This window comes from Botryllus schlosseri, chromosome 9, assembly GCF_051294905.1.
Source record: "Botryllus schlosseri isolate E-star chromosome 9, Bs_hap1, whole genome shotgun sequence".
NCBI lineage: Eukaryota > Metazoa > Chordata > Ascidiacea > Stolidobranchia > Styelidae > Botryllus > Botryllus schlosseri.
Genome location: NC_137244.1, coordinates 21,401,304 through 21,420,675, shown reverse-complemented (window position 1 = coordinate 21,420,675; position 19,372 = coordinate 21,401,304). Strand labels below are relative to the sequence as shown.

At 38.9% G+C, this 19,372-nt stretch overlaps 3 protein-coding genes across 6 annotated transcripts in view; 2 read left to right on the top strand and 1 right to left on the bottom strand.

Annotated features, from left to right (window-relative positions):
* Positions 1-19,372, bottom strand: part of LOC145446972 (AP-3 complex subunit beta-2-like) — a 48,707-nt gene that overhangs the window by 21,732 nt on the left and 7,603 nt on the right. For both annotated transcript variants that reach the window (XM_080325378.1, XM_080325377.1), the window contains exon 8: positions 18,481-18,633. In XM_080325378.1, coding sequence (XP_080181504.1) covers positions 18,481-18,633 — 153 coding nt within the window. The remainder of the gene's footprint in view (positions 1-18,480; positions 18,634-19,372) is intronic.
* On the top strand, positions 4,212-10,691 carry LOC145446976 (uncharacterized). 2 transcript variants are annotated; one of them, XM_080325383.1, is made up of 8 exons: positions 4,212-4,776; positions 5,093-5,137; positions 5,933-6,136; positions 6,601-6,657; positions 6,718-6,925; positions 7,013-7,063; positions 10,166-10,267; positions 10,376-10,691. In XM_080325383.1, exons 3-8 carry the CDS (start codon positions 5,936-5,938, stop codon positions 10,579-10,581), a joined length of 825 nt encoding a protein of 274 aa, XP_080181509.1. In that variant the 5' UTR covers positions 4,212-4,776; positions 5,093-5,137; positions 5,933-5,935; the 3' UTR covers positions 10,582-10,691. The 2 variants fall into 2 exon arrangements, with proteins under 2 accessions (XP_080181509.1, XP_080181510.1); XM_080325384.1 differs by lacking the exon at positions 5,093-5,137 and having other exon boundaries at positions 4,215-4,776.
* On the top strand, positions 10,831-16,234 carry LOC145446975 (uncharacterized). 2 transcript variants are annotated; one of them, XM_080325381.1, is made up of 6 exons: positions 10,831-13,135; positions 13,268-13,526; positions 13,590-13,628; positions 14,273-14,498; positions 14,566-14,679; positions 15,009-16,234. In XM_080325381.1, the coding sequence occupies exons 2-6, from the start codon at positions 13,284-13,286 to the stop codon at positions 15,209-15,211; spliced, it is 825 nt and encodes a 274-aa protein (XP_080181507.1). In that variant the 5' UTR covers positions 10,831-13,135; positions 13,268-13,283; the 3' UTR covers positions 15,212-16,234. The 2 variants fall into 2 exon arrangements, with proteins under 2 accessions (XP_080181507.1, XP_080181506.1); XM_080325380.1 differs by having other exon boundaries at positions 13,212-13,526; positions 15,009-16,232.

The following is a 19,372-nucleotide window of genomic DNA, read 5'->3' as shown; positions in this document are numbered from 1 at the left end:
ATGTTGTTCCCATAATGCCATTCCATAGTCCTATCATATTAACAAGGCAAACAGATTTGAGGTTGGGCAGAAAAATGCCAAAAACTATATTTTCATAGCCAATGTCAGTTATGTGAATTCATGTTTGTAAGGGCATACCTATCATAGTACTTAATATTATAAAACAAGAATACTAGAGCTGGTTGAGTGCAATATTAGCAGTGTAATCATGCGCTTACCTCAGAAGGGTAACGGACAGAAATTTTTTTATTCAAATTTATATGTTAATTTAGGTGTGGGGGTAAGATGAGACAAAATCATGGGGGTAAGATGAGACATGGGTATCAGAGGGCTTTTCTATTGAAGGCCTCGGAAGATTAAAAATTTACTGTTGAAGGCACACAAAATGTATTATTTATCTAGTAGTTTACCAGATGTGACATTCCAAGACAAAATAATAACGAAACTCTTAATGTTGCTGGATCTCATGGCTAATTGGTTTTCGATGTCATTTATATTTGTATATGATGTACCAATTCTTTTAAAAAATGAATTATTTCATGATTATTATATTTTATTCACGATGTTGCTGGTTGTTTCATCATTTGGGATGAATTGGTGGTGTAATGAGCATGAATTGCTTGGTGTCTCATCTTAAACACAGTGTGTCTCATCCAGTGGCGGCTCGTCCTATAGGGCAACTGGGGCATTGCCCCACCTAAAATTCTGTTCAATAACAATTTAACCATTTATAGACGCACAGCAATCAATATATACCGAGATCACAGCGAAACCCGCGTTCTTCTTGTGCTTTCGCTTGCAAATGCCCATACATAGCGAAGTCTCTGCGAAAATCGAATTCTCTTCTGTGTCTTCGCTCTGTGAAGGCCTAGCCGGGGCTTGCCCCGGTAGCGCTCATAACAAGCTTTCACTATCTATTCTCTCGAAGCCGCGCACAATAAAGAAACGTTGATTTACTCTCTCCTATTCGTAAAATGGCCGAGCAAGTGGGGCAACTATGCGTGGTTGCCCCTAAGGTGTGATGTAACAATCGTATCTATATCTGAACTCGGTTACCGTGATATGCGTTGAGTCGACCTTTGCTGGTATAGGTCGATTTTGACGGTGTTTCGCACCATGATAATTCTTGAAACTTGGTATGATATGTCGTGAAGGTGGTATTTAGCACTGCTCCAAGTTTCAGGCTTGCTACTTAAAGATAAGGGTAGTAATTTCGTTTCCGAAGTTCAGTGTGTGCTGATCTATCATGTACAGTGTACAGCAAACAGATTTTACTCAAAAGCCAGTATTGGTCTCCATTGATTTTGACGATGTTCCATACCGAGATCGGTCATGACATTTGGCATGGTAAGTCAATGTTAGTATCGACCGCTGTAACAAGTTTTAAGTTGGTCACTGAACTATGTGGGTGGTAATTTCGTTTCCAAAGTCGAATGAGAGCTGACTCTTCATTTATCGCTAACTGATTTACGCAAAAGCCGTTATTGGTCTCTATTGATTTTAACGATGTTCCATACCTAGATCTGTCATGAGCTTTTGCACGGTATGTCTTGATTTTAGTATCGAACGCGGTGCCAAGTCCTAAAGTTGACACTCAATGATTGAGGCAGTTATTCCGTTTCCGAGGTTGAGTATGGTAGAGATGCGCGCTGATCTGATACTTAGCCTACCTACATCCTTGCGGATATCACGCAAAAGCCGGTGTCTGTCTGTGCTAATCTAGTCTGCGTTCCATAACGAGATCGGTGATGATATTTCCAATGGTAGCCTATATCTCGATGATCGCATGAAACAGCTAACTAAGATTCTCGGTTTGCATTCAAATATTCACATAATTTTATGTTCGCCAATGTCCATTTCACTGTGAAATTGTGGCCTTCAAATTATTTGCTTACAATCCCCTGTCAAATGCGATAGCTATTTCATTTTCGATGTCGGCTAACAGCTGATCATTCGATCAGCCTATTCCTCGATCTATTTTACTCAAAGTTCGCTGTTCGTCTGTTTGTATTGATTTTGACAGTGTGCCATGCTGGAATGGGTTATGGAGATTTCGAATGCTACTTCTCGATGATTTCATGTAACAGTATACTAAGTTTACGGCTTTCATTCATGTATTTATTGATTAATATATTTTCCAACGGCGATTTCTCAGCAGACTTATAGACAGTAAGCCGTATGTGTTGTGTCACAGCGGGGCCTACGAATATCGTAGGCCCCGGTCACAGTCTCCAGTTTCAAGGCCAAAATGTACTATGTTGTTCCGAGACCGAAGTTCCGAGGCTGCTGTCCTTAGTTCTTTAAAGACCATTCAAATTGATGTTCTGGATTCAATATGACAGGCCCAATCTATGAGATAACAATTGCGTATGTGTCCGAACTCGTTGACCTTTGCAGTTAGGCTTACGCAATCTCTCGAGTTCTAGTCATTGGAATTAGTCTGGTCAAGTCAAGTGCGAACATGAATCGTATTGAATCATTGCTCCGTACGTAGTTTACGCAGTTGCCTTTAGAGCGAAAATTAGAGGTCTAGAAATTTGGTTGCCTGGGCTATCACCTGGTCGTAACCTCGTAACCACCAGCTCAGTGGTCGTAACACACCAGGATCGTGTACGGAACACTTTCGGACGGGCTTAGAAAAATTAGGGCCTATCGATTTGCGTAATCTCTAACTCTACCATGAAATCATAACGCATGCTACTAAGGATGACCTGATAATTGATTCGTGGCATAGGGACGATTCTTAGTTTACGTACATTTTGTAAAATAATCCTTTGATTAAAAATAAATGAATAAAACATTTGTTACAACACTTCTAGTCACGGCTAGGGCTGGGCACAATGATTCGAGTACTCGAATCTGAATCGAGTATTAATTTCAATGATTCGAGTCGAGTAGCAAAATATGAAATTTTCGAGTACTGAAATTATACGCTTCTCACCACTGAAAGTTAATTATTCAACGAGAATTATAGTTTCGATACTAATTTTCACTGTTGAAGCCTTGAAACCTTGATTGGCGGTATCATAGCATACGAAATCTGTGGTACAAGGCTACGAAGGTTACTGGACGTAGAACATTTCCGAAGTAATGATTATCCCAGAACATTGTAACCAAGTGGAATGAAGTCGGTATGGTCGAAAAAATACGAAAGTATCTTTTATGAGATGGATAACAGGCATTATATTCTTTGTGGTGGCATAAATGGTACATATTTGAACTTTGACGTAATGCATTTTGGTATGACGTCATAATGAGTGATACTCGATTACTCGACTCGAAGCATATTACGTGATTCAGAATCGATTCACTCAGGTACTCGATTTTGCCCAGCCCTAGTCACGGCTCACCGGCAAACCTCTCGCGGCACCTACGTTAAAATCACTGTTGTCGGGAAATTCATGTGACCATCATAAAGTTACTTTTTTACGTTGGAAAACGCCATTGTGACGTCATGTTGATAAAAGTCGCTCGCAGCCCTTGCCCCACCACCCGATATTGTCACGAGCCGCCACTGGTCTCATCTTACCCTCACCTGGGGGTAAGTTGAGACATTTGAGCAAGGATTTTTGAGGGCCAAGAAATCCATCAGTATGTTGTTCAATATAACTCAAGCCATCGTCATAGAAAGTAGAGATCACAGGCTTTCCATTGGTACCAAAATTAATCCTCAGAAGGCATTACTCTTTGAGTGGCCTTGAATTATCAGAAAAGTGTCTCATCTTGGCCTCCTCTCCCCTACACTGGTACTTTTTACAGTGAATTCGTTTATTTTTAAGCAGTAACGTTCTGCAGCGATCCAGTAAAGCAGCCTGGCAAACTAGGTCAGAGAAGTCACTGTTGTTACTCGAGTACAATATACTTGGCAATCCTAGTGAATTATAAAACATGTCCATAGTTCATACGAGCAACTCGAGTCTATGCACGTCGAGCTTCTTTGTCAACGGCCAATAACAGTTTGAAAATTTACAAATATTCACCTTTTACGCCAAATGCAGAGTAGTGCAAGTTCACAATAAATTACCTGGGTACAGGTAATTTATTTTTTGATAATATAACTCATTTCGAGAATTACCTATGGGCCACTCAAAACCTTCTTGCAGGGCCGCCCTTGCTCTAGATTGCACCCAGTACAAAATGCTTTTTAATCATCTCTCCTCGTTGAGTAAGATATCAACTGTCAAATTCAAGTATCAAACACTGAATATAGATATTGCAAATCAAATGGTAATACTTCCGCTTCATAATTACACCAATTACCAAGCCAGTCTGGCTCATATGAATTAAACTGAAAATTGAACGGTGTTATTAGTTGCCATCAGATGTCTATCAGGTTGTGTGACAGGATAATTAAAAAAAAATTGTCCAACAAACCGCGAGAAACCGTGCAAAACATGTGCCGCTAGCAGGGAATGCTGACTAGACAGCTACCTACAAGAGCCGAGACGGGCAGGGGTTTATTTTTCGCCAATGAGCTCATTGAAATTCCAGGGTAACACCAGCAACATATCAAGTGCGGGAAACAGAGTCAATAGAAAAGCAGAACTGCAGAAATTTCATAGCGGAAGAGAAATCGATGTTATGAATCTTGAGGCAACGTTTGCCTGGGGCCTCATAACAACTATATTATGATCGGCATGAATTGCGGGACGTTAGTAAGTAATTATCACTGCTAGTGTATGGACTTGACTTGACTATCTTGTCACGATAATCTCGATAGAGAGAGAGAGCAGCACATCGAACGCAATCATTCAAGACCACGTCAGCAAACTCCAGGTACGTTGATTTATCTATATGCCGTATTCAAGTTGCATCATGATCGCATACAGTTATTGTGTCAAACATCCGTCCTACAGGACAATTTCATCAAGCCCGCAAAGCACTGCAGAGTAAATGAAAAAATACTTGTGTTACACAACATTGCCCTCAAAATTTGAGATTTTGAACAAGCAATAATTCCCCTAAATAATCTCTCTCGTCAGCAAATGTCAAACATGTTCAAGACAAATTATAACCGTCTGTCGGCAATGTTTGGTTTTGACTCTAGTCAACATTAGTAACATGTCTGTAAACTTCAGTTCATAGTTTTCAGGAAATATGGAAAAAAATCATCAATCTTCATCTTTCTTGGAGAGTGGTGAGTTGGTTCAGTGTGGTGGCACAACAATCATTTTATGTCGGGACTCTGAATTGTATCTGTGGACATCCGAGTGGTGATTCAATAATTATAAACCGGATTAGTAGGGCCAGTTTTAAACTTATATCATCATAATGCAGATCAGGGATAACGCCACGACTAAAAAAGGGAGCATAGAACTATGCCGACTTATCTTATTAAGACCTGCCAATTAGAGCAGCTGTGTCAGTGGTTTATGACTGTATTCAATTAACCAATAATTGTAACTGTGATTTGATTGTTTGCAAATAAAGTTGTTACAAGAATATACCCTCGTAATCAGGTTTGAACATTTAACATTCCAAAATTAAAAACAAAGGTATGAATTTGGAGGTAACATTTGCCATCATTTAACCGGTCTGAGTCGAAGACGATCAAAAATTTTTAATCCGATCCACGAACCAAATTGAGCTTGACACCCCTGGCAACTGTGTCAAGCTACTGCTATTATGGTTTATACAAATCTATCGAGCTTTTGACAATACAATGGCAATACCATGAAAAATTGCGTCATTTTGGAGATATGACACCAGACCCTTGTGTGGTGTGATTTTCATTCGGACATATAGGCCTAAATCGTGTATTTCCATGCACCACTTGCCAAAAATGTCAATGAATGAAAACGAGGGTTGGGATTGATTATGTTCCTCTTCAAATAGTTGACTTTTTTCAGCCATTTGTGCAAAAAGTAATGGCAAAAACAGCTTTTCACCAGCAGTAAGAAATGAAATTACACACATATCATTTCATATTTAGACGATGTTCAATTGTCTACTTGCTGCATTGATGTGCGGACTTGCTGTCAGTGTAAGTCTGAACGACCAGCAGAGAATTCCACCTCCGGAACAGGTCTACGTTTTTGGCGAAGGAGCAACGCCAGTTCCAGTTTGGACCCCCAATTCAGATAGAAGTGCAGTCCCGGTATGGCCGGCAACTCGATATCCAGGAGAAGAAATAAGGGTGAGATTAGGAGTCTACATCGTTATTCAATTAGCTCTTGTTTTTGAATCACGCACCGCACATATTAGATCATCCTCGTACAGCAACACACTTTTCTTTCTTATCAAGCCATTTCGACAGGTCTAGATTGAGAATTCAGTAACAATCCCAGAATTATGACATAGAAGCCACAATCAGTTTCATTACCGGTACAGAAATACCATCGTATTGATGCGCTGCGACGAATCTTAGTTGTTAAGAAATGACGTGGAACCAAGTTTGCCACAATGTAGTCAATTTGTATCTGTGTCTGCATCCCCATCCCCATCCACACATCAATCCAGATGACTGAAGCGGAATATGTTTGGTGATTTGAAATTGACTCAAAATCGGATATTCTGAAATGACCGGACTTATCTAAATTTTGTAATGAATTAGAGGTAGTGACTTTATCCCGACACTAACAGGAATATATTATTTTTCAGTATCCGTCTGAATCACAGAGGGGACGAGTGCTGAAGAGAATTCCTCAGCCGAACATTGTAATTATTCATAAAAACATTTGAAAGTCTTGATTGATAACGAAAGAAATCTTATCAAAGGTTGGAAACATGACGAGACATCTATGCCTTCAACGGAGGTACATGCATTTGCGTGCATGCTACTATGCATTACACCCGGAGTATCAAAGTAAGCTGGATTTTTACACCAGAACATATATGTGTAAGGAATGGAGACTAAAAGAGGAAAGGGAAAGAGCACAACAGAGCACACAGAACACAGCACACCAATCGGGTGTTGGAAACAGAGGTGGGGATAGGAAATAATGGTAGCAGATTCCAGAATTGCCATCTGTGCTGGGCATTAACACTTAATGGCCTGGCTTCTTGCTTACAGCATTCTCGCTACTGGGACAGACAACCGAGCAGAGATCGAGAAAGAAAAGAGGTAACTTAACATATTGCCGAAAAATTATAGGAGCAAATGGCATCCATGATATTCTCAAAGAAAGATGAATCACTTTTTCTAGCACTGAGCCCAGTCTACGAAATTTCACTCACACAAAAGCAGTGACTTTTGTAGACTTCAGTAGGGACAACATGTAACGTCTAGGCTTTTGCAAAGAACCATCACAGCCACCTGGCCGCATTGCGTAGATCATTTTCCAATTCAATTGGCATTCAACGGCTTAGGGGAGGAATTTCCATTTTTCAGCATTTTCACTTATTCTGGAGTATTTTAGAAAAATTATCATTAAATCTATATTCTGTCTATTGAATATGCAACGTCCTTTCTGCGTAGCATTATCATATCACACGTAAATTTGATATCTGATATCACGATCTGCAGTGTGTACCAATGCATTGCATAAGTGTCTGTCATATAGCCTGACATAACTTCAGTGCCTGTACTGCCAATGTTTTACCATCAGGTCTTTGTTTTGTAAGGGCGACTAAAATGTTCAAAGTAAAAACAAGGTAGATAGTTAACGAAAAGGGTTGGAAAATGAAGAGCTTGACTGACTTCAAAATTCCCATTCGTTAACCAAGTGCAATGTCACTAAGGAGAAATAGATTCAACTACCAGGTCATACATATGACATTGTGATATCAAATGACCGATTGTAAACTACACGACAGAAAATCTAGATAGCTTCAAAGATATTTCAAGTATGCTAAAATCAGCTTGTGGCATTGGCTGCATGGACCTCGCAGCATACCTGAACACCAGAGGTGGTCAGTAACGAAGTACTTCTACTTTTTCGAAGTACTCAAGTAGTTTTCCTCTACTTCTGGTACTTACTCAAGTAGATCTGATTTTCGCTACTTCTACTTCTACTTCGTAATAATTTGTGATCTACTTACTTACTTTTCGCTATTTTCAGTTTGTCAAGTAGTAGTTCAATCTTCCAATCAGGAAAATAGCCTGAGAAATTTCGGGGCTGTTTTCACGGAGTATTAACATTTAATTTTCATAAAAGTTGCGTAAAGCGAAGAATTTTCGTCGCGCTTCTCGCGCAGTGGATACGGAGTGACCAGTATGATTTCACGAAAGTTTGGGTGAAAATAATTTAGGTCGCGGGCTGGCGTGGTTCCGTTTACACCACATTGTCGTCCTTCGCCCATATGAAATAATTCATCACAGTATATATAGCTAAGCCATGACGTTTGAAACTGATGTTTCGCTATCTAGCATTTACTTGTCATATCGTAATCTAGCATGTCCACGGCGTGTCCTAATCTGGAAAAGTGGACTCTGATTTTATTTTTTTAGTTTTAGAGCTGTTTTAGCATATCACCTTTGAAACTTTCTGGACTAAGGGCAGGGTTGTAACCAAGGCACAAGGTTCCGAGTCACAAGTCAATCTCACTTTTATAGTTTTGACTCGAGTCAAGTTGAGTCATTTTCAATTCAGTACCGAGTCAAGTTCGAGTCCAAGTCACGGAGTAGAGTGTCGAGTCCGAGTCATAGTGTTTTGACTCGAGTCCGAGTCCAAGTCATTGTGTTGACTGCTCTGTTTCCAGTTTAAGTCTTGTTAAACCCACTTTTTATTACTGTTTGGTGATATCGAATGGTTCGCATTTACAATATGCTAATTTTCCTCACTTATAACAGTTTCTGGTAACATTTTCAAGTATTAGTACTGATAGACAAAATAATTATAGTGTGATCTGATAACTTTCGTATTCTTCGAAATTACAATGAAATGCCTGTCTTGGTAGACCCAGTCTCGAGTAATGTGACTTGGTCCGAGACTCGGACTCCGAGTCATGCGCAATGACTCGAGTGCAAGTCGAGTTAATACACAAATTGACTCGAGTCGAGTCATTTTTCATTTTCAAGAAAATGACTCGAGTCAAGTCGAGTCATTACAACCCTGACTAAAGGCATGAAATAGGCTACAAGTTTCACTTTTAGAAGTAGTATTTACATTTTACTTTCAATTCCCAGTATCATATACTTTGAGTTATAATTTATATCAGTTCTTTCGCCTGGAGAACATACATGTTGAAGTAAAAAAGCAAGTGTAGTAATGCCTTTAATTCCCGGAAAAGATATCGAAAATTGGATACCTGCTGGTATGCATCAATATGAATCAAGCTTGTCACCTTTCGCATAGCTCAATTTGTACCTTTTTACAATCCATGTGAACGAATTAGGATTGTTTTCACAACTACTTACTTACTTGAGTACTTTTAAAGTCAGGCAATTCTACTTCCACTTCAAGTAGTTTTAGGTTGCTTATGGAAGAAGTACTTCTACTTGTACTTGAGTAGATTTTTTCGTCGCTACTTCTACTTCTACTTGAGTAGCTTTCTTGACTACTTTGACCACCTCTGCTGAACACATAGTAAACACAGTATGAGGAGCTGGTGCAAAAATACCTGGCTCATCCGCACTGCAAATGAATTGAAAATTAGAGGTGCTTGACATTATTGAGGAGACTCCGGATGTGATAAACGTTTTAAATTCTCCATAAAACGAAAAATCAAAAAACAAATACAATAGTAAAGAGTCATCAGAAATTTTTCTGAAATTTTAACTATGACACAACTCTTCAACCATGAAGTAGGTACTCAATACACTGTCAACAAGAGTGATGTAATAAGTTTGGTCACGAATAACCTCATTAATAGGCCAACTTTATCTTAAATTAGTTTAGGAGAATGTCTGCTAATAAATATAAATCAAAATGCAAATATTGCTCCGCTATCATTATTTCTTCCAATATATCAAAATAGAATACGAGTGGACTCATTAGGCAAAACTGTAGCCAGACAATTTTTAGGAGTACTAGAAGCTCGGTTTTATGTTTAGCCTAGATAATAAAAGTAATATAGGCATTTCTAAATATAAGAATTCCAATTGCTAGATAGTCAGAACAAGAGCTGACTTGAAAGAGATATGTGATATAAGATACCTGACAATATCAGACTAGCAAAAAAATTAATCCCGTAAATCGATAGTACTCGTACCTATACTCATAGCATGTTTGAAAGTCCCATTGCTAGCATATTAACCGTACAGAAACATATACTTTTTCAACAGCAACATTCAATTCCTGTTCCACATCTGCGAATGCACAGTCCTTAGCATTTATAGAGGCTACAGACATGAACGGGGACCCAGTGGAACTTCTGTGTGATATCAGTGAGTATCATTTACGATTATTCATTAGCGACCAGGATCAACTCACTGTATATGAAGAAGTAGGCAGCTGTAGCCTGCGAATCTATGACAATCACACTTTTGTTGCAGACAATCAGCTCTTCCAAACTTTCTATGTCAAACATTGCCACCCAAGCCCGACTCTATCGACACCGGCGGGATTGGGCTGCTCAGCAGTGGAGGCGGTTGTGGACACGGCGGTGTATTTAGATGACGGCGACAACGACATAACGAACGATCAAGTGATGGTGCAAAGAGTTAAAATACCAATCGATTGCGCACTCCACCATGTATAATTCCATAGCATTTTTGCTTGCAATCAGCACAATTGTTCACACGTTATTAAGCACCTGCTAATGTGTTGTATGTTATGTTGAATAAATATTTCCCTGCATACTACACCGAATTATTGTATTTGTCGGTCGTACATTTCTTTTAAAAACCAGAGTAGTGACGATAGGAAGCTTTTTGCAATAGTCAAACTACATAGGTCGGATCAGCTTCTGGCACTATGAATACTTTCATCGGAATTGTTACGGAGCTGGTGTCAGACAGGCTTAGCAGCTTACGTCAGACAAGTTACTGTCGCTACTAGTCAAGTACAAATATGCTGTGCGATTCTGATGAATTTTAGAACATGCACATGTTTCAAAAGAGCGAATGGAAGCGAATGCAGCTTTTTATTTGAGAACAACCCACAAGACTTTAAAAATTTACAAATATCCACCTTTATGATAAATGTGCAATGGTTCTACAAATAGGAACAACACCACCTAGTTATGAAGTGTGATAACAATATAGATGCCTACACAGTCAGGTGGTTACATTTCACGGATATATAAGATACAATCCATCATAGACAGACATTCAATTTGATGATATTTACAAATAATTCGATTTGAAAACTGGTAAGTAGTCTAAAACCAAACAGTCTTTAGACGCAGAACATATAGTACTCAAAAATGTGACATGTCTTTTCTGACAATGTGTTATAAATACTACTCTGTTACCAAACAACACACATTATATAAACAAAGGGAATTAGTAGTCTACTACACTTTCATTGGGCTGTAACACAATTAGTCAGATTATTCTCACTAAATCAGCTAATTTGCTACAATGAATACTTTCATAATAACAATGTTATCAACAACAATAACATTAAATAATAGCAATTAATAATTAATACTGATTTCATTATCTGGTTTTCCTCGTGTACCACTAATGGAGTGCTTTTCAACTTTTTGAGAAACATCAGTACTTTTATTTTCATCCACACAAACAAACCGAAAATTAAGACACAAATAGAATCGAGTTAACACTTTTCATTCAACTGTCTACGAAAGGAAAGTAAAGGATGTTATGTATTTTTGTGACATATACACCGACTGATGATATACATACACACGATCTGTTCATAAGCATACCACGAGTGCACGATGTGCAGTGCATATGCCGCTGGACAGGGAAGGTGCAGATAGATCCTTGTAAGGCATTCCAAGTCTTGAACCACCCCTCCCTGCTATCCCGGTAATGCTGAGCGCCAAGCAGGGAAGTCACGGATACCAGTGTTACTAGTGAGGTCTTTGGTCTGACCCAGCCAGGGATTGAACCCACGACCAACCGATCAAAAAGTCAGACGCTTCAACATTACGATATCTTGTCTAACAAGCAGGCGACTGGTTTATCAAAAACTCGGTTGCTGCAGAATATTTATGGCAATTCCAGATCAGTTGGGCACAACTTATTGCTCCAAAGCTCCCCGCATTAGTCAAGTGTATCATCAAGAAAAATTATTCTTTTTCATGTTCTGAGGTCAATTTATAACTACCATAGTGCAATAAAGCCATTTTTGGCGAAATAAATAGTGGGAATTAAGTCTTTTATGTACCGCTTTAGGCTTTTCATTACGCAATAATAATAGTGTGCAAATATTAATTCACTCCGACTGTTGCTTGACGAAATTGTTTTAAAAGCTACGATTAGTGGTGGGTCGTAAGTTCAACAACTTTCTACCGGTGCGTCGCAGCGACAAAAGTTAGCGAGGCACTGTATTCAAATCCTATTATGTTTATATGAATTATTCCACGTCAGAAAAAGTAAAAATATGCAGAATATTCGTCCTCACTGAAGGCATTTTCATACACACAAGCATGTACCATCTCGTGGGTTGGAGAGCACTGCACTAGTGGAATTCTTTCGGATGAACATACTTTAATATCAGCTATATTTAGAAATAAATTGTTTCACATTAGCACAACCTGATCGGTTATGGTATAAAACATGAATACTGTATCCTTGTCAAAGAGAACACATACATAATAGAATAGTGCTTTTCAAACTCCAATTTTTGATAGATCGCCTTGAATTGCACCGCGGTATCAAGTACAAAATAAACAAATCTTTTTTAATTATCTCTACTTGATGAGTAATATTAACTATCAAATTCAAGAATCACGCACTGCCATATAGACATTGAAAATCAAACCGCAGTCGCTCCCTAATTACACCAATTACCAAGCTACGGAAAAAATGTGAAAATATAATTAGCTTTCGCTGTAATCGAATACCGTACCAACGTGGCCATCATCCAGTCTCATCATAAACTATTTCAATTGCGAGAACAGGTATGGTGAGGTAATTGACCACAAAAGTATTGCAACAATATCAAAATGTCATCATAGAATTGTTATAGGTAAACTGAAAAAGTAGCTCAAAACTGAAACCAGGGTTTAAATTTCCGTTTCTAAAGTTAAAAGCCAGAGGGTATATATAAAGTCAGTGATATGTTGGACTGAACGACGATAAAAAATCAGGCATTGAGGGTGAACATCGCTGAGCAGCAGAATGGTGAGTGCTTAACTCTTTGTTTATTTCCATTGTAATTCACGAATATTTTTAGAGTCAATCATCTCGTTATGTTCAGGCCTATTATCACATCATAATCACGCTGTTGATTCAGTATGAATATCTGTGGTCTAGAGCGGGATCGAGATACATGGCTCCAACACCACGCACAACAACATTGCCGGATTCAAGGCCTAGATTGGCTAAGCCTGGTATTATCACAACTTCTGATTTGGCACCAATACCACGCACAACAACATCGCCGGATTCAAGGCCTAGATTGGCTAAGCCTGGTATTATCACAACTTCTGATATGGCACCAATATCACGCACAACTATATCGCCGTATTCAAGGCCTATATTGGCCAAACCTGGAATTATCACACCTTCTACGGTATATATTATATATACGTCTTGATGTTACAAGGCAGGTTTTCATCCTTTATCAACTTTACAGCAAACTGAAGTTGAAGAACAGAGTACTAGAGAATTGCTGGTATGTTGATATTTACAGTTTCTCCGGTGCCAAAGTATAGAAAATGATTGGCCTATTTATTCAATACAGTCTAATGACATCCTCATGTGGACTTGAGGGAATAATGTGAACATCAGTGCAAGCGATTTTGCACTTGTGTACACAGTGAATGATGCTGTAGTGTTGTAGTCACTGAAAAATTCTATCCTTTTCAATATGTATTAAATTATTATCGATGTATTGAAGATTCTGAGAAGTTAAGGCCAGTTCATGGACATCCTGCAACGCAGATAATCCTAAAAATATGGAGTGCGCGCAAGTGTAGATTAGTAGAAGTCAGTTATAATTTTGTCAGTAGGCCTGCCCACCCAAGTAGATGTGACCACAAACTACAGTTGCCAGATATGCGATGGCAGCTGGTGTAAGCGCGTCAATTTTCTACCGACATTCAAAACGTGCAGCAACAATTTCATTATCTATTTTCACTTTCCATCATACCCAGTAGAGGCGTGTTGAGTTTTACGCCTTCATTCTTCAGCAAAAAACAAAAGGAAAAAAATTTGTTGATTGTTTAAACGGCTGATATACATCTATAAGCTACAGTCACCAGCAACAAACAGACCCTGCGCTGCATAGCAAGTTTGACGATATTCATATATTTGAAGGTGGGAAAAATAAGCAAAGAAGACTGCAAAAAGAAGAGGTATCAACGTCTGAGGTCTTGCTACTGGGCGAACAGACCTGCACCGAGCGCTGAAAGTCGGGCCTTTTTCATTTCGAATAACCGTGTAGAGAATCCAATAAAGCTATATACGGAAAAGTTTTTATGCAAAGAATTAGCGCTCTCCAAGCAATTATCATTGGAAAAAACTCGATCAAGGCGACAAGTCGGTACGGAAAATCTTATATGCTACATTGCGAGCGATACGGAAACGCTAATTTTTCGCCTCATTCCCAGCACAAGACACGCGACTGGTAAATCCGTGTGTTACGGAACTATTTCGAACGTCTGTGGAAGTGTTGGAGGCTAGGGACGATGCTGGAGACATTGTTGAATTGTATCATGACGTAGGTAAGTGCAACAAACTGTAGGAAGTGCTATTACCTGAATTTATCTCCACGTGCGTGAACATGAACAAGCAAATGCCGACATAATCTTTGTTCAGATAATTGACAATTTGTTGATAGGCTAATCTAACAATTCCACATTTCATTATTATTGTTATTTAACCTTTTAAAATTCAACATTCCCATTCACAGGTTAGCGTTATGAACCCGTGGTGTTCTCCTATTAGCAAATATACAAATCTGATTTGCAGTCAATTGCAGAGAGGGACAATATTTGGCAATGTTGAGATATCTGCCAGATATGTCGATTTTAAAACGTGGATTTATTTTCAGAACAGCAACAATTCCAAACATTTTACAAAAGGAAATGCACAAACACATTCAAAATGCAAGGTTTCGAATGCAAAGAAGTCAACGTAGCATTCGACGCCGCAGTCTGGATTGACGACGGCGACCAGAATATAGAAAACGACATCGTCAAGCTCAAACGAATTTGGATACCAATGGACTGTGCGCTACATCAGAAGTTCAGCTAACCTCGATATGATTCTAAAAATTGCACCTTTTCAAGTATTCGCACGCTATAATTATCATAGTTTACTGATTTAATCTTATTTCCTATCTTCATATTTATATCACCAAAATAACTTATTTAATTTTACCTAAAGATGTATTACTGCATTTAACGGGATTCACAAGATACTTATCTGCTTTTATCTATATAAATATCAAAGCGTTGAACAGTCTGAGTGGCTACTACAAGAAGTAGTTACAGTTATTCCAGGATTTTTAGCATTTTTGACTATTGGAGCATATCTATTTCTAGATTTAGATACACAGAAAGATAGTATACTATTTTTTAAAAATAGAACTGAAATAAACCCATATAATTTCAGCTGACACTCTACTATTTTTGCTGAAAAATACCCTTGATTAGTGTCAACCGAAAATATTCGGGGTTTATGTCAATAAATCTAAAAGACTGCCTCTGGAATCAGCAAGACGATCAACACCCCGATATTTTGTCAACAGAATAACTAACTTTTTTCCATTTTCATGTCTATCATTCCAGAGATTGCTGTTATGGCAAGAGTAATTTTTGCTGACCTGAGGCTTTTCTTATCTAGTGGGGTATCACAGTTACCTCACTGCACTTCATAGCGATGGATGATCAACTCTCTCTCGTGTCATGTAAACATACACAGAAGGAGCTGCATAATATGCAGTTTGTTAACGATATACTTTCATTGATTGTGTCAGGGATAATAGTATAGCTGGCAAGGATAGTTTAATGAATAGTGGATAATCATTTGAACGTGGTAGGTATATTGTCATGATATTGAGAACACCACAAAATTAGTAAAGACAAAAGAGCGCTTGATGACGATTTCTATATATAATTCCTGCATTCTTGTGCATTTCATAAATATAACCGCATTGCTAGCGAGAATATTCTACAAAAAGCAAAGTTTCAATAGTGTTACAGAAAACTGACTGGACCAGAGCTTAACTAGAATAGCTATGTGCTTCGATTAAAAAATTCTGTTAGACTTGGAACCCATTATTCAATTCAGTACGGTGTCGTGACCATGATGCTAGATGCCATAATTTCGGAATGCCATTTGATGACTCGAGTCACTAACTTAAAACGACTCTAGTTGACATTTTCCAAGTCATCGAATATTGCAATTCACAGCGCGATCAATATTAATCCTTTATTTACTGAAATCCATTTCATTTACCGTTTCCAATATCATTAATTCCATTAGCAGCAACTACTAAGACAAAATACTTTCTGCATGCCTGTAGCTGCCATCATACCGGCCTTGACTCTTATTATAATTAGCGTTACAACTACACGTAAGTATATTGGACGGGATGTATAGGAACTAGCGTCAACAGTTTCTTGGCATTTTCACCGGAACTACAAAACAAATTTTTCCTAAACACCCGAAATACAGTTTTTAAAAATTCAGCATTCAGCATACCCATGGACAGCATTCTCATCAATTTACATGTATAGCCATGGCGAATCGTTTGTTTTCGCACTTTATGAATGGCATGGAACTAAGTTTGTCTAGCTCACTGCTACACAAGGATGGACCCCATGACACGACAACACTTTCATGGTACCGTATATAGAAGATCTTCCTGGATACAGTATAGGGGTTCTCAGCCCTTTCTTGGCCCTGGCCCATTTTCCGGTTTAAAAATGTACTGTGGCCCACCTAATATCTTAGAGTCATATTCCTGTTTTGCGTGGTCATGGACAGCGCCGATATGCCTATTTCTCTAAAATATACGCATTTTTCTATAACTGATGATATTTAAATCTCAATTTCCCGGTATATGAAATGGCGCGAAGCGCGGAAAAAAATTTGAAGTTGAATAAATATCCACTAACAAACGACCAACAAAATAATCTTGAGCCCCTTCGAGCTCCCCCCAATTGGGTGTGTGGGTGCGGCAGTTACGACCCTGGTAGATCATAAGCTAAAAACTCCCAAGTAGAATATTTTCGTCTGCTGCTCCATTCGCGTCGCGAAACACAACAATCAGATATTATTAATCATTCTGGGCCAGCATCGAACAATTAATTGGTGAATGGGGTAGGCTACTACAGAGAAGTGGAGAAAGAGTTTTCAATATGCATGATGTACTTTGTATGTCTTGTACCAAAACAACTGAAGTTGCGATGTCAGAATATTAATGCGCTCCGATAAATCCTCAATCCATTAGGATTCGTTGCGGTGGTGCAGTATACCTACGCCAGACGTTGCTAATAATTTGCAATTATGGCTACTTTTAGCTTGCAATAATACGGCCTGCCGAAGTACAGTAAATCTGTACATCAATTGCACTTCATTGCGAGTTCATGACCCTGCCGGAATACTTGGTTACTTCAGCATTATATTCTAGCTATTATACGCTTGAAATTATTTTAGTTGCTGTTAGCCGTAGGTTGTCATAGCCAGTAGAAAAAGCCACCGTTTCTCCCTAACGTTTTCGATCTACACATGCTGACTTCATATGTGCCACTACGTCTAATCCAGGGGTTCTCAACCTGGGGGGCGCGCCCCCTTAGTGGGGCGTGAAACATCTAAAGGGAAGCGCGAACGTGTTTCTCCCCATATAGACCCAATTTCATATTTTTTTATTCTCTCATCAACATTCATAACCTTTCACACCACCAAACAGTCTGTTTAGGTTGCTAGCATCCCAGTGGGATTTTGTGAAATGACGATGAGGGGGGCGCAAAATCTTTCATCATCAAAAAGGGGGCGTGTCTAAAAAAAAGTTGAGAACCACTGGTCTAATCAGAGTCGGATGAAAAGCTTTATGTAGCCTACGTATAATTAGATAATACGAATATATTTTTAGCGAATAACATAAGAAATATAACTAAACGTACATTATGAAATTTTCCAAATAGTTCTGTGGCCCACCTCAAAATGCTCTGTGGCCCACCCTTTGAGAACCCCTGGTCTAGATGAAGGTGCTAAGCGGCCTCACGTTCAGAACGTGAGTAATGACCTTTTCAAATCGAAAATTGGGCCGCAAACAGAAAAGGTTGGGAATGACTGAACTAGCCCATATGCAATGCATAAGCACATGCGTCCGTGCATTAAAATCGAACAACATAAACCAAAAATATTTCACGACTCGACTTGAGTAAAAATTTCCAGTGCCTTAAAAGGTGGCGAATTGATCCTAACACTGCTTCAGACATGGCGCTTTCAAATACAGCGCAAGCGCATAATTCCGCTTTCAAAAAATGATCAAAATCGTAACGAGAAAGTCTCACCTTCCACTTGAGAGTGACGGTGGCGATGTTCTGCAGTACGACGGCTTGTACTTCACTGTGAGCTCGCAGAAGTCGAATCAGCGGTTTCGCCACGACGTTCAATTCGGATCTTGGCGCGACGTGATAAAATAGCTGCGCCACAGCCATGACGACCTAGGCAAAATTCAATATTCTATATTCCAGAAACATCGCTCAACATTAGAGCTATGTCTCCGTCCCTGTCCAGTGTTTTAGTACCACTCAGTATGGAGATGACTTGAAAAGTACAAATACCTAACTTCAATGCGACCACAAATAATCAACTCGAGTCCAGTTACACTACGTTGAAGACTGATTGGTATTTTTCAACGATATCTATTTTATAACGCTTATATGAAATGCTGCGGTCAACGACTATTTCCCAGAAATGTAGCTTCCACCAACGAACATCGCATTGTGCTAAAGGTGACAGATGCTGGGATGATTTCAAGGCTTCCACGGCAAGAAGAAAGTATCAAAACTATAATTCTCATGGATAAAATACCCGCAGAGGCAAACCCATATATTTCAGTGCCCGAAACAATCGCATTAGCAGCATCAGGGGATGTATTTTCATTGCTGTTCCTGGCATAAAAGTAGCCTGCTTTACTACAATGCAAAACGTCACTGTCACATCTGAAGAGTGTCTTTGAGTTGCAATACTTCAACATACAAATATTCGGTGATAAGATTGTTGATATACAATGGTCTTTCCTATTCTCTACTAGTTGCTGACGATTATCCCTGATGAGTCTCAGTCAAAAATATTCGGGTTTATTCAAATATGAATATACTATTCAACAGTCCTATCTGTTAACAAGGGTTGTATTCTTGGGCAAAATACTCATCGTGGCAATGCTGTAGAATAATGACG

Bases quoted from the DNA above. Each gene is read 5' to 3' on its own strand.
- LOC145446976 (XM_080325383.1), top strand. From the start codon at position 5,936: ATGTTCAATTGTCTACTTGCTGCATTGATGTGCGGACTTGCTGTCAGT. The intron at 6,137-6,600 runs GTGAGATTAGGA...ATTATTTTTCAG, and splicing joins ATCCAGGAGAAGAAATAAGG to TATCCGTCTGAATCACAGAG. The intron at 7,064-10,165 runs GTAACTTAACAT...CTTTTTCAACAG, and splicing joins GAGATCGAGAAAGAAAAGAG to CAACATTCAATTCCTGTTCC.
- LOC145446975 (XM_080325380.1), top strand. The intron at 13,527-13,589 runs GTATATATTATA...TCAACTTTACAG, and splicing joins GAATTATCACACCTTCTACG to CAAACTGAAGTTGAAGAACA. The intron at 14,499-14,565 runs GTACGGAAAATC...CCTCATTCCCAG, and splicing joins TCGATCAAGGCGACAAGTCG to CACAAGACACGCGACTGGTA.